This window comes from Alligator mississippiensis, chromosome 1 (assembly GCF_030867095.1).
Source record: "Alligator mississippiensis isolate rAllMis1 chromosome 1, rAllMis1, whole genome shotgun sequence".
Classification (NCBI taxonomy): Eukaryota; Metazoa; Chordata; order Crocodylia; family Alligatoridae; genus Alligator; species Alligator mississippiensis.
Window position 1 is genome coordinate 160,476,476 of NC_081824.1, and position 15,300 is coordinate 160,491,775.

Below are 15,300 nucleotides of genomic sequence, written 5' to 3' on the forward strand. Positions count from 1 at the left end.
GTTGGTCGAAGTGAATCTCTGCAACCATTCTTGGCAGGACCTTGCTGCGTGCCCTTAGGAACATATTGTCTGGATAGAAAACTAGGTGGCAACAGGAGGGCTTGTAGGGTGGGCCTGTCGAAGTTGCAAAGACTAGACTGAGAGCCATTGGTTAGTTTGGATGTAATGCATATTGATCAAGCCTTCTAAGAACTTTAGTACAGTGGGTTGGGACAACAGTGCCTATTGGTAGAGTCAAAGTGGCTTGTAGATGTTTCTTGGCTAAGCTGAGCGAAAGGCTGTTCTGCTTTGATTCTAGAGTGTATCCTAAAAATTGGGAAGTATAAAATGTTTCAGACAGACATAAGGATCTTCTATTGCAGCAAGAGCAGAACCTTATCTACTTTACCAGGCATGTCTGTCTCTGAGATTTTCCTGGTAGTGCCCAATACATTGTGAACTGGTAATCAGCAAGACCACTCAATGTTTGAACATATCTAATTTGAAAATTTTGCAGTACAAGGACATCAAGGACATTCTTTCTGCCTTGGGTGATTCCAAGGCCTGTGCTGAAATCTCCAGTCTCACAACAGGGATAGCAGGTATTCAGCTGAACACTGATGGAGCCACATCCCAGCAAGAAGCAAAGATTTTCTTATGCATCATAAACACCAACTCCTTAGCTTGATTTGGGACCAAAATATCAATAGCACTGCAATACATATGAACTTTGTTAGAAACCACTTGGCCCATGAAATCTTGATAGAATGTTTAAAAAAACAAAACAAAACAAAAAATCCAAACAGATGGAGAACACATAAAAGGCAGATCTTAACTGTGGATGTACCTCTTAAGCACTCCCTACCATTTACTACTGACATTTTCTTGCCCAATTTTGATTATTCAACTTACAGTAGAACTTAACAATGAAGAACCTGCACTAAAATTCAGTTTCTTTGATGGCATAGGAAGGGGGTGGGGGGGTAGGGGGGGAAGGGTCCCACCCTCCTATTTCCAAAGCAAACCCTATTGATTTGCCCAAAATACTTGCCACCTGCTCCCTTTAAGTGAAAGGCTTGAGGACTGCATATTTTTCTAGGATCTAGGATTCTCCCAAACAGTGCTCATCAATAGGGGTTCTATTTAAATTGCAGAGAAACTAAACTAATTTCACGGGTCGGTCACAGTATAAGTAAGACATTTGGCAGATATTTTCCAGATGTGCTCGTGCATGATATACAAAGTAAATTATATGTCAAGTTGTAGAAAAAGTTTAGAAATGCTAATTTATACTTACCTTAATAAAAACAATCCATTAAAGGTAGGTTCCTATGCCCCAGCAGGAGGAGAAAGGACAAAGGGGATGCCTTGCATGTAGCTGGAACCAGGTGGAGCGGCCTTTGGCAAGATGACTGCTGCCTTTGTGCTGCCCCGCTAGCCAGCGTCTTCCCTACCTCCAGGTGGGCTGCAGTAGCAGCAAAGACCACTGGTCTTTTTTCTTCTTGTAGGAATAGTACACTGCTTCTTTAAGACATTTTATTTGGATTATGTTTTTCATTATTAAGTTTTTATTATTTTTTTAATGGATTTCTTGGACAATCCCATATTTTGTGTTTTTTGCAAAATCCACAGAATCATGAACCGAGTAGACCCTTACTCATCCATCACTGAAATAGCCCCATGACAGAATGGACAATAGTCTTGTTCTGGCAAACTTGAGGAGTTATTTCCAGGTTCAAGGATTTTTTCTTCTTGTGGAAATAGTACACTGTCTCTTTATGACAACAGTTACTGGAAAATAAAACATTAGAGCACATTTTGTTGTTCACGACTGGTGGAGACTAGTTGAGAGCAAAGAAAGCTGCTGGTTGTTGTAGTCTGCAAAACATTGCTAGTCTTCCATGAAGATAATAAACAAGATTTGCTTTTATCAATAAGGTATACTCCTGGACACAGGTAGGAGCAAACCGGGCGGCTGTCCAGGGCTCAAACAAAAAGGGAGCCCAAAAACGGTAATTTTTTTCTGTTGTCCGATTGTTATTATCATTATCTCTGGCAAAGCAGGGCCCGATACTAAAAGTTTGCCCGGGGTCGCCAGGAGTCTACATATGGTACTGCTCATCATTACATGGTACCAGGAGTGGGGTTCAAAGAAAGAGAAGGGGAAGATAAACTGTTGAAGAGATGGAGCATCTGAAAATCACCAAGGAGCTGAAACTGTCAGAAAAAGCTGCTGAATCATGGAAAAAAATAAAACAAAGCTTTGACATATACATGCAAACAATAGGGTATGCAAAGGAAGATGAGCAGAAAATAGCCATATCCCTGAATATAGCCAGACCTGAGGACATGGATATCTTTAATTATTTATTTTATTTAGCAAATGCAGGTCCACAGAGCCAAGCAATAGCCTCCTCATTAAATGAGTTCAAAGTTATGAATCCGCCTCTTACTTTATAGAGGGACACTCCTCAATAATGTGTAATATTGTTTGTGTCTCTTCACAAGAGCACAATGGGTTAGCACTGAGGCCCCAGCAGTGAAGGCTGGCTGTGCAGGGGCCTTGGCTTGTCCTGAACCTAGTTAGCAGGTTCTCACCATGTTAATTCAAAAGGCAACAAGTTGACAAGTGAGGTTTGTCACAAGGAACTTATTTGTGACTTCCCGTATTTCCCGTTCCTTGATCCAAAGGGTATCTGCAGACAGGTCCTGATCCAGGAGGTTGCTCCATAAGGGGCATTGTGAGGAAAGTGTCTTTAATAGCATGCAACTAAACCAGGATGAGAGGAAAAGCTATGCGACTTTGTTACAGAAGTCTGCAGAATACTGCATACCAAAAACAAGCGAGACACTTGCGAGAGATACAAGTTTCACAAAAGAGTATAAAGAGGGTGAATCTTTTGAGGAGAGATACAAGTTTCACAAAAGAGTATAAAGAGGGTGAATCTTTTGAGGAATTCCTAACAGACCTGAAGCTGATGAGCCAGGACTGCAACTTTGGGAAGCTGAATCTATTACATGGGATCAGACTCTAATAGGAATTAGAAGTTTGAAACTACAGGAGGAAAACACAAAACAAAACACACACTCTTGGAGAATGTGAATTTGACCTTAGACAAAACAGTGAGAGTGAGCTAGGCAGCAGAAGTTACTTTCCATACTCTACAAATAATGGAAAGGGAAAAAAAATAAATAAATAAAATCAGAAACAGCTACAGTAGACTAAGTAAACAGCAAGCAAAACGACAAGCAAGCAGAGCAGGAATATCCACAGATAACCCAAAGGATGAGGTTACAGAGGTGAAATAGCACCAAACTGCAAGAAATACAGAATCAGGCACTCAAACAGGCCATGTCCTGCACTAGGAAAACAGTGTAATGCATGCAAGCAATATAACCAGAGTCTGCAATCAGCAGCAGCAAACACAGAGAAGTCAAATCATGCAAACTGATGCAACATATCATGTCAACACTGCTCAAAGCACTGAGGAGAAACTCTACGTGGAGTCTGTGGCTGCAGACACAGATGACCAGACTATTACACTGGAAACTAATGGAAGGGGTCATTAACTACAAAATGGACACAGGCACACAGGTAAATGTGCTTCCAGAACTAATTGTTAGTAAGTTAAAACAAAAACCAAACTGGATCAAGGGTAAAAATGTAAAACTAAGAGCTTACAATGGAGAATGATTCCCACCAAAAGAGTATGTGAACTAGAGGTAAAAATTAAGGATCAAATTAAATGATAAAACTTTTGTAATACCCATAGGGAATACTATGCCAATACTGGGGCTAAAAACCTGCCAGAATTTAGGTTTAATTAAGGGAGTATATATGTGATAACAAATGCCAAGCATACACTTACAGAAGACCAATATTCTGATGTTTTTGAGGGCATTGGCAAATTGGAAACTGAATATAAAACTGAGCTGACCAATTATCTGGTCATTTATGTTCCAAGAAAGGTTTCTCTAGCCATCAAAAGGAAACTAAAAGAAGAGCTGAACCAATTAGTGGCATTAAAAATAATTGACAGAGTAGAAGAACCTACTGGCTGGGCACATTCATTAGTGTCCCATCTTTCTTTTTCTATAACTACTAAGATTATACTTAGATCCAAAGGAGCTCAATAAATATGTAAAAAGAAAGCACTTTCCATTGCCTACAAAGAGAAGATATATTTAGTGAAATGGCTGATGCTAAGTATATTTCAATTTGGGATGCATCCTCAGGATTTTGGCAGGTTCCTTTATACAAATAAAAGTTCAAGGCTATGCACTTTTAATATACCCTTTGGGAGATATTGCTTTTGCAGATTCCCATTTAGCCTCAAATCAGCATCCGAAATCTTTCACAGGAAAATGCAGCAAATAGTTGCTGGAGAAGCAGGTGTCAAGGTATACATTGATGACATCCTTGTATGGGGCAGAAACAAAGAGGAACATGATTTGAGGCTACAGAAAGCCCTCAGCAGGACAAGGGTAGCAATGCAATTCAGAGTTAAAGAAATCGCCTACTTGAGGGAACAAATACCAGACAATGGGGTGCGAACGGATCCTGAGAGAATAACGGCAATATCAAATATCCCACCCCCAAAAATAAGGAAGGGGTACAAAGGCTCCTGGAATGATCACCCATGTAGGCAAGTATATGGAAAACCTGGCAGAGCATACCAGCAAACAGAATACTACTAAAAAAATAGCAGATATGGGATGTCAACATGGACAAAGAATTCACAAAGTTAAAAAAAAAAAAACTTACTGAAACAGCTCCAGGCTGCAGGTATTTTGAAAGCAAGAGAAACCAAATTGTCCACTGATGCCTCAAATAAAAGCGTTGGGGCAACCCTATTGCAAAAGTATGACTATTGCTGGGGCATATGCATCCAGAGCCCTCACAGAAATGGAATACCTACATGCACAGATAGAGAAGGAGGCTTTAACTCTGATACACAGGTACAAATAAATTTCATGTTTTTATATATGGAAGACTGGTTATGGCAGAAAGTGACCACAAACCTCTGGTCACCTTTGCAAGAAAGGGGCTAGCTGATATAACTCCCAGTCTACACAGACTTTTTTTCAGTTACAGTTATGTGATTTGAGATTAGAATATAAACTAGGCAAATAACTAGTGATTGCAGATATTTTGTCTAGGGCAGTTGACAGCACTGTTGATGATGCTGAAATGGAATCTGACATTCTGTATGTCAACAGGATAAAAATAAATAAATATTACCCAGTATCAGATGAGATGTGGCAAAATTTTGTAGTGGCTACAGCAAAGGATGGCACACTGCAGGTTATTAAAGCCATCACCACTTGATGGCCTGGTCATTATATACCAAGTCCATAGTCTCAATTTAAAGCAGAGCTCAGCGATTGATGGCATTTTGTTCAAGGGCCACAGGACAGCATTACCTAAAGCACTACAAGCAGGTGTGATCAAAAGAATACATGAGGGTCATTCAGGCAGCAAAAAAAATGCAAAAGGAGGGCCAGGGAGGTATTATATTGGCCACTCATAAATAGATAGAAAGTGCTGTACATAAATGTGACACATACCAGAAATACCAGCCTAAGAAGAAGAAGGAACCAATGTGGATACACAATGATATTCAAGAGGGATGATACAAAGGGGGAACTGATTTGTTTTAAACTAGCTGGCAAAGATTATCTGTTGGTTTTAGATTATTTTTCTCACTATCCTGAAGTTGCTTTATTGGACAATATGACTCCACAGCAGATTATACTGTGCCTTAAAGCAATCATTTTTAGACATGGAATTCCACATAGTTATGCCTGACAATGCCCCCCCGTTTTGGGGGCACAAATTTCCACGGGACTATGGTTTTCAGCATGTTACGTTGAGCCCAAGATACCCACAGTCTAATGGGCTTGTGGAAAATGGTGTTAAGATAATAAAGAGATTATTAAAGAAAGCCAATGATTCAGGTGGTGATCCATATTTAGCAATTCAACTCTGAATTACAGATCAGCTCCTCTAGCACACCGCCTGTCACCTGCTGAGATTATATTTAACAGAAAGTTGAGAACTAGGTTACCTAGACTGACAGTAACAAATCACATTACTGACTGATTTACACAGGTATAAGCAAAAGACCAATGCTAAACAAAAATTGTACCATGACAAAGGGTCACAGACGTTGCAGGCACTGAAGCCTAATGATGAAGTTTGTATTTATAATGGTGCAAGGTAGGAACAGAAAACATGTGGGTTATTCATAAGGTTGCTCCACAATCTCACAACGTATTGGCTCGTGATGGACAATCTTTTTGACGCAACAGGAAACACTTGCAACACATTCCTGAATAAGGGGAGGAAAATAGGAGTGAACACCTGGAAACTACACACAGGCTGACTCAAGGAGTTGCTCAGAGGAGATGACAGAGGCACTAAAAGAACAGACACCCACTTCCATCACTGGGGAGGCTGAACAGCACCTCGCAGATCAAATAGACCACACTGAGCACCACAAAGACTTACTGAACCGTGTTAACAACAGTGTTCTAATGTAATTTTCAAAAAAAATGGTTTATTAAAGTTGCGTTATTGTTAGAAAGCTAAATGTTTAAAAAGGGGAGATGCAAGAATAGTACACTGTCTTTGAGAGAACAGTTACTGGAAACTGAAACATAAGAGCACATGTTTTGTTATTCAGGACTAGTGGAGACCAGTTGAGAAAGGAGAGAGCTGCTGGCTGTTGTAGAGTTGTTTGCAAAACATTGCTAGAGTCTTTTATGAAGATAATGAACAAGACTTGCTTTTATCAAGGTGTACTTTTTTAACAAAGAAAGGTACCAAGTGACAACTTGGAAAGACTAATGTATTTTAGCTTTGCCAGTTTGTTAAAGGAGTTAAGAGCTTCAGTCTGTGTGCTGAAAGCAAGAACCTCTATCTGTCCTTTATGTCATCAGCATGTCATTAACTAACATGTCATTCAAAACCAGAAATATTTAGTCTTTAAAGGACACTGCATTTCTGTACAACTTAGTGCACTGAGTGCAAAACAATTCTTTAACAAATAAGGAGTTGACAATGCAATCAAGTCTACCAAACTGCCCTCCTATGCCATGTCCCAAAACAGGGGTGGCCAACCTGCAGCACATATACCACAAGTGGCATGAGAAGCCTATGCACATGGCACAGCACATCAGGGAGATGGCAGGAAGCAGTGCAGTGGGATAGGCAGGAAAAGGGGACCACAGTGGCAGTCAGGGAAAACACAGGACTTAATTCATGGCATGCCTGCCAAAAGAATGGCCCCCACTATTCTAACCCATCCCCAGCACTAAGCAGATCTAGAAAGTGTTTATATGGAAACAGCCATCTCTACTAGTACCTAGGTAGCAATTTGAAAAAAAGGAAGTGTTCCTGATGAAGGAGTTAAACATATCTGAACCTGCAAATGTAGGACCCACAGTTCACTACTGTTGCAACTCCAGCAGCAGAATGGGAATGAGAGAGACTCATTTTTAAGACACTACATTAAGAACAATTCATTGAAATGCTACTGAAAATACAGCCTCAGTTATTGCTATTTTGGGTACTGCTGAAGCACTAGCAATTTAGAGGAGGATCTTAAATTTGCCAGTCTAGATGCAGCTACAAAGGACTAAAATCTTTACCATCTTTTAACAATATAATTCTTTAAAGTCCTGAAGTTAAAAAAGTGGTTTGTTCTTTTCATATCAAAATATTCAAAATGGAGTTCTAAGTATACTAGTAGAAATACTAATTTGAGGCCTTTTTTTTTTTTTTTTAATTTCATTACTGTACATTAGCTGGAAGGAATAGAAAATGTATAGCAATACAAAGTTTGAAAAAAAAAATCAAATATTCTTCTTTTTTAGAGCATGAATATAAATATTTCAAAATTCTTAAAGATGCTGAAATTACAAAATACATATAAAAGTTCCAATATAAAAATACAAGTACTGCAAGTACTCATAGCATGTGCAGCAAAGAAACAGTTATCTAACAAGATTCAGGTGCATGTGCACACCCAGTTCCTGATTTGCCTATAATCAAGGCAAAGAAACAATTTTAAAAACAAGTGAACACAGCATTTCTATCACTTTTTATGCAGAGAGGTCTCATAGTCTTCACCTAGTAAAATTATGCAAATACCGCTGTATAAGAGAAAATTTTTAAAAACCAAGGCCGGAGAAGAGTCTATTGCAAAATGCAACCATACCTGAAATTCGAACGATTGCATTCCTGTTTCAGCACCTGTTTTAGTTCACCGAGATATAATATTATAAGACCAAGACTCAAGTTCATTCCTCTCTTCAATAGGCTGTCTGCTACTTTTTTAAAACTTTTTGAACTACGGATGAAACTTCTTTGCTGTTAAGTGGAAGATCATGACATTCAAATAAAAATAAAGCATCACAGCAAATCTGAACAGGCTAACAGATCAATTTGTTGAACAGATACCTCTGGCAGTGATGCTCTGAAGGTTAGCAGTCTCTAACTCCAAACCCAAAGAGTTATTTTGGTAGATGCCAAATATTTTGCAGTGCAGAAGAGAAAGGGAAATATAAAAGGTATTCAATCAGTTCTAAGGAGTTACAAAAAGTTTACTAAGACAATTGCATAGATAGCTAATTTATGTTTGCTAACAAAATATATTATTTTTATTTTCAAATGTGCACTCTCTTTCTTCCTCAAAAGATAAAATTTAAGAGGGCCAGATTCTCACCTCATGTAAACTGTTGTTGCTCCATTAATTTCAATGGAATAATTAGAACGTACTCAAGCTAAGACTCTGCCCCCTGGCATAGGTGTAGCTACTAACTGCATAATGTAGCTTTACTGAATCACTCATCCCTGCAACCATAACACTGGAGGTACCATGTTTACACCCATGTAAACATACTTTGTATCAGGGTAAAGAGAAGATGCTAACCCCTGGTGCAGAACATTTCCTAAAAGGAATCTGGCATAAAGCCCTTCCAGTGTAGGGCTTTCCCCACAGCTTATGCCAGCGTAACAGTCTGTCAGGGCAAAAGACTATTACCCCCTCTGCCTCATCTAGTAACAAGGCAGGGATCTGGATTTTCCATTTCCCATGGGGAGACAGAGAAAAATCACAGATTTTCCCCTTTTACTAAAGGAAAAGGTAGATTTCTCATTTTAATGGAGAAACCCACAAATTTTGCAGTTCTGCAAAGAGCCCTCTGCAGGCTGGCAGAGTTCCAGCCTGCAAGGGGCTAGGAAGGACTGAGAGGAGGGCGCTCAGGCAGACGGCGTCATGCATATGTATATGCACATGGCCGCTAGGCAGCCTGGAGAGCCGCTCCTGCAGGTAAAGGCAGCTGGGGGGGGAAACTGAAGCCCCATAGGGAGGGAGGGAGTTGGGCAGGACTGGGGATGCTGCCCAGCTGGGCAGTGCATGGGGCTTCGGGCCACAGTGCACGGCAGTAGGTCTCCAGTCAGGAGCAGGACAGGGCTGTGAGTAGCTTATCTGGGGGCAAAGGAGAGTGGCTGGCTCCCTGCCTCTGCATGCACTCCCAGGAAAGCAGGGGGGGAGGGGGGGGGTGGAACCTGTGCCCCTCAGATCTGTCCACAGGCAGGGGCAGGCATGGACTGCCTGCTTCAGGCTTGGGCTCCCACCCTGCTGCCCTCCTGTGGCGCCTCCACAGCCCAGTGGGTGCAACCCAGCACTGCAAGGCAAAGCGGGACCGCATGGGAACGTCCTTGCCACTGCGAGCTCTGCACTGCTCTGGCGATGCTGCTGTGTATGCAGGGTACGCAACGAGGGGCACAACCCCACACTGCTGCCCCTGCTGCTGCCGCACACACAGGGAACATGTTGCCAGGGGCAGCACAGAGCTCAGAGCAGCAACAAGCCTCCCCGCACAGCCCCACTGTTCCCTGCAGCCCTGGATCGCACCCACTGGGCTGCAGAGTCCGTGGGGGAGGGCAACAGGGCAGGGAGCCTGAGCCAGCAATTGGCAACCCACACCCACCCCTGCCCCGCACATAGATCTGGTGGGGCACAGGTTCCTTCTGCCCCCCCCAACCAAAGTGCACACAGCAGCACAGAGCCAGCCCCACCCCCCCATCCAAGCCTGCGGCAAGCAGGCACCAGGGGGGAGAGGTGGGGAGCTGGGCTCTGCTGCACTGCAGCAGATGCCACCTCCTGCTGGGGGCAGGGGGCTGTGGCCCTGGCAGCTAGGGGTCCACTCTGGTGGTGCAAGGGTAGGGGGGGAAAGGGGGGGCAGTGAAAGCCCTTTCATTTAAAATGACAGCTTTTGGGGTTATCAGAGAAGTTGTGATTTATTTAAAATCAGGGAAAACCAAGATCCCTGGTAATGAATCAATGTAACACCAACTACTGCATGTTACCCTGGGATAGGTACTCATTTGTCCTCTTTGGATCCTGATGTAATTTATATCAGCATACAAAACAGATATAAATGTGAAGTCCCTCCAGTGCTACTCGTTCTGACAAGACGAATGTAGCTTCTAGAGTGCCATGCCCTCAACGCTGTTATGGGAACAGTGTTCCCATAATTCCCAATATTTCCCAAATTTCACGAGATGGAGTTTAGAGGATATACAACTGGTGCAGCTGTACACCTCCTTATTTTTTGACAAGCTGGTTACTAAACAGTTCAACTGTACCTAAGCTAAAAACCTGGTTCCAAGTGCTGTCATCAAGTGATACAATAAATCTTGGTGAAGCGCTGGGACAGGTATTGGGCACAACAAAGCATTGACATCTCATTTGATTCCAGCCTACATCCTTTGGCAATGCCTTTTCCTTAAGTTCCCTGAAGAAACTGAGTAGTATAAAGTAGTATAAAACTGGCTGCTGTAATATAACTTAGATTATGAACTCTTTGGTCCTGGTCCTTTACCCAGGCTACTAAATACCATCCCCATCCAACCAATAACATACTCTTTGCCAAGCCACTTTGGATGTTAACAGCTATGTCACTATGGCTGTTCCAATTAAAAGCCCCTTATACATGGGGGCTAAAGGCATATTGTACTAAGAACTTGAGGCCTGGTATAGGTGGGGTATAAGAGCTGAAGACGGAAACAAATAGCTGCATGGATTTGGTTGGGTGAGCTGACATCAGCAGGAGGTGAGCTTAGTAAATATTTTACTCTATAAACAAGCTATGATCCTTTTTTCAAGGCCTATTCCAGTAAATAAGAGGAGGAGTCACCTCCACCCTCCAGTGGGTTGCCAATTTGCCAACAGAGAAAACAGACTCAATTCTGTCCTCTTTCTCGGTTTCCTGGAAAGATACTAGATGTAGATTTAATTCTAATGACAACAGAACTTTAAACTACACGTGAATATTTTTATTCTAAAAGAAGATATAGATGCCTCACTCTTTGGCATTGAAAGATACATCCGTGCACAACAGAAACAGCCAGGCCTATAGAATATAACCATCCAGGATTAGAAAAGCCTTTCTGGGTTACTGAGTCCAGTCTTCTTTCATAAAGGGATCATACTTTTTAGCAGCCGCTTCACAGCAAAAGCTGCTGCCATAGCAAAAGTTTTGCTCAAAGCCATTCTTCCACACTGCATCTTTTTCCCCTTCTACAGTCACCCCCAAAAAACAAAAGAACTTGGAAAGCCTTATTTCGTGGGATCCCTCAATGCTGGGGATGCTGCTCTGCCTTGGACACGGTTGATCTGGCCCACAGGTCTCGGCAGCGGCGACAGATATGGCACAGCAGTCACCTCTTCAGGAGATGAGCCTGCCCAGAGACCTCTTCGTTTTTTAAGCTGCTACTTCAGCGTGGGCGTGGGACGCGCCTGCTCGATCTAGGCCTCCGAGCACCTGGAGCTGAGCCTCCAAACAAGTTATGTGAAAGGGATGGCGTCTTTCAGAAGAGCCAGGGGCGGCTCCTCGGGCTCCTCAGAGCCCTAACAGGAGGGAGAGGAAGTGCTGCCCGCCCTACTCCTCCACACACAGCTTTACCTTGAGCAGTTCCCCGCCCTTTGCCTGCGGCAGTGTTGCCAGGTGTATGGTAAGTACAGTATTTATACAACAATTTCAACCCATATATGGTGTCCTAACAATAAAGTGCTCAAAGTGTACAATAATTCAAGGCAGCTATTTGATGCAGCATATGCAAAACCCAAGTCATTCTCAGAGAGTCTTAACTAACTTTTGGGTTTGCTGGCAGCACTTTCTTATGACTGCTTGCCTCAAACTAAAGAAATGTCTCAACTTTGATGATCCAGTTCTCACTCATTCACTGGAGGCTTACAGCGAGCAACATAAAGAAAATAAAAAGACTTAGTTGCATATTTTTTTCAATGTACCATAGTTTTTCAGCAAAGACAATAATTTTGAGCTTCCAATGCAGGCATCTCCCACTTAGTGCTCTTAATTGATTCCTGAAAAACCAAGCATTAAATGAAACCGAAAGTATCTGATGACCCAAGATGGAGACTGCAATTATTTTTAATGACCCAAGATGACGACCATGAGCATTATAACGAAACTTGCTGAGCGCTAAATAGAATCAAGTATCTATTTCAAATGAGCGTTATAGCATAATAGCGCCAAGTGAAACAGTGTTAAGCAGGGGTTGCTTCTACAATAATTTCATATTGAAGAGCCGGCAACACTGGCCTGAGGGGAGTCTCCCTCTGCCAACATCACCCCCTGCCCTTGTGTCTGGGCTGGCAGCAGAGGAGGAGCCCGCTCACAACCCTGGGGGGCACAAGGCCCCCCCATGCTGGCAGGCTCCCTGCAAGTGTTGCCAGGTGTACAACAATTATTGTATCTGTACAAAAATTTCAACCCTTTTACAATGCACAATCAATAAGTGTACAAGTGTTCAAAATGCAAGATGCAGACAAGGTTCTTTGGGTGAATCTGGTATCTTTTATTAGACCAACTTAAGTCTAATAAATTGGTCTAATCTTTTATTAGTCTAACTTAAGTTGGTCTAATAAAAGATATCACATTCACCCAAAGAACCCTGTCTGCCTATGTACTTAGACCAACATGGCTACAACCTACACCCCCCAAAACGAAAGATCACTTTTGACAGACAAGGTTATATGGGTAAATGTGGTGTCTTTTATTTGTCTAACTCTTCCTTGCAAGCTTTCAGGTATAAATACCCTTTCGTCAGGCTGAGGAAGCATTTGCAGTTGGTATGCGCTCCACAGCTTATACCCGGAAGCTTGTAAAAAAGAATTTTTCCAACCAATTGAATTGATCTAATACAAATTAGGATTTGGGATTTACCCAAAGGACCTCGTCTGCCTAGGTCATTAGACCAACACGGCTACAATACCTGCACCCCAATCATTTTTGGGGCAGCTAACTGATGGCAGCACATGCAAAACCCGAGTCACCCTCAGGGAGTCATAACAGACTTTTGGGCTGGGCGTCAGCACAGGATGCCTGCTTACCTCTGAATAAACACTTCCACTTTCATGACCCAGTTCTCAATCACCCACTGGCACCCTCCAGCCAGCAATACCAAAAACAAGACTTACGGGCATCGTTAACTGCATCTTTTCCTGGTTTTTCAGCAAAGACAATCAATGCTGAGCTCCCAATACCTTCATTTTATAGCAAGGCTTAGCGAGGAGTCTCCCTCTGCCGGCATCACCCCGCCCTGTGGCCGGGTCGCGGCAGAGAGCAGCCGCTCAGTGTGTGTGTGGGGGGGGGACAACACCGCCGGGCGCGGGCTGCTCGCACGTGGGGGGGGCTGGTTGCGCGGGAGGCGGAGCGCGGCAGGGACAAAGGAGGCGCAGGAGGTGGGAGCCGCCGAGCCGGGGGGCAGAAATGGAGCCGCCAGACCGGCGGGGGGGGGGGCGGGGGGAAGGGAGATGAATGAAGGTGACTCCTCACCTGGCACCTGCAGACGACGTGCGCGTCCTGCGCCAACAGATCCACCACCTTGCCCTTGCCCTCGTCGCCCCACTGCGCGCCCAACACCACGGTCACCTTGTTGCCGGGCCCGGGCGCGGCACACTCGCCGTTGGGCAGGGCGGCGGCGCTGCCCGGTTCAGCCATGGCGGCTCCCACAGCCGCAGGCTCCACTCCGGCTCCCCGGGCACATGCAGCGACGCCGGCGGGAGAAGAGGAGGAGGAGGAAACAGCGCGCGCTCAAGGGCTCCTCCTCTCCCGCCCCCGCGCTGCCAGATGCCGCATCCAGGTACCGCCGCCCCGCCCCCTCCCGCCGAGCCAGGCCTTCCCCCACCTAAAGACTACACTTCCCAGCGGGCAGCGCGTCGGCTCCCCCGCTAAGCGCCACGCGCCGCCGCCGCGGTGCCTACTGGGAGCCGTAGGCCCCGGAGGGGCCCTGCACCTGCAGGGAGAGGGGGTGGAGGCTTGGCAGCAGAGGAGGGCGCGAGACGGGGTTGGGGGGAGGGGTCACGTGACCTCGCCAGCAACGGCTGGAACGAACGGGGGCGGGGTTTGGGGTCACGTGGAGGCTGCAACCGTTATTGGGGGGTGGCGATGGGTGCGGCGCTGCTGGTTCTACTGCTACTGTGGTGGGGGGGCGCCTGCGCCTTCGCCTTGTGGAGGTGGGGAGGGGGGTCTGCTTGCTTCACTCAGGGCTGAGGGGGGAAAGGCATGAGTTGGGTCTGAATTAGGGGGAGCTGGGGCTGAGGCCCCCCATAAGAGATGAGAGCCCCCCTGTAAGATTTGAAAATCATAACCTGGGGGATGGGGGGTCACTTAAGTGGACTTGTTCATCAATGAAATGTATGTAGTGTTAAACTCCCACAAGCCATCCAGAAGAGTCAAAGTGTAATTCAAACCCTTAACATGAGGAAGAGTCCCTCAGCCCTGTGCACTGGGCAGCACCATACCCATGGGCATTTGGTGCCTCCGGGGGGGGGGGGGCAGTCCCCCAGCAGCGGATCGCCAACCAGGGGTGTGCAGCCAATTTCAGGCACTCCCTATGTGTCACCAATGACCATACCTAGACTCCTGGCAGCCCCAGGTGAACTTTTAGTATCGCCCCCCCAACTTTGCCAGAGATAACAATAATAATAATTTTTAAATTACCATTTTCGTGTTCCCTTTCTGTCCGGCCCTGGTCAGCCACCCATTTTACCCATGCCTGTGTCTGGCCCTGGCTCTGGGGGTCTGCACTGCCCAGTGCTACCTGGTGGGGAGGAGGGCACCCAGGCACCCCATAGCTGTGTGTGGCCTGGCCCAGCCGCACCTCACCATGGGGCAGCCTGCTGGGAACCTGAGCCTTGCTGCCCTGGTTCTCACTCAGGTCCTGGCTTCTTAAACTGCAGCCTGATGCTTCCTATATGGTCTACAGGGTCTTGCCTTGCCACC

At 44.8% G+C, this 15,300-nt stretch overlaps 2 protein-coding genes across 8 annotated transcripts in view; one reads left to right on the plus strand and one right to left on the minus strand.

The window, feature by feature from the left end:
* ADSS2 (adenylosuccinate synthase 2) overlaps nucleotides 1-14,059 on the minus strand; it is a 61,359-nt gene extending 47,300 nt beyond the window's left edge. The window contains exon 1 of one of the 3 annotated variants that reach the window (XM_019500616.2): nucleotides 13,948-14,059. In XM_019500616.2, the coding sequence (XP_019356161.1) occupies nucleotides 13,948-14,016 (69 nt within the window). In that variant the 5' untranslated portion in view covers nucleotides 14,017-14,059. Of the gene's footprint in view, nucleotides 1-13,493; nucleotides 13,518-13,851 lie in introns of those variants that run through there. The other 2 variants (XM_006269480.4, XM_019500617.2) reach the window with 2 other exon arrangements.
* A 1-nt stretch (nucleotide 14,060) lies between these two features.
* The window catches only part of CATSPERE (catsper channel auxiliary subunit epsilon), an 89,302-nt gene continuing 88,062 nt past the window's right edge, over nucleotides 14,061-15,300 (plus strand). For 3 of the 5 annotated variants that reach the window (XM_019500612.2, XM_059716037.1, XM_059716044.1), the window contains exon 1: nucleotides 14,061-14,158. In XM_019500612.2, the coding sequence (XP_019356157.2) occupies nucleotides 14,061-14,158 (98 nt within the window). Of the gene's footprint in view, nucleotides 14,159-14,437; nucleotides 14,532-15,300 lie in introns of those variants that run through there. The other 2 variants (XM_019500614.2, XM_019500615.2) reach the window with 1 other exon arrangement.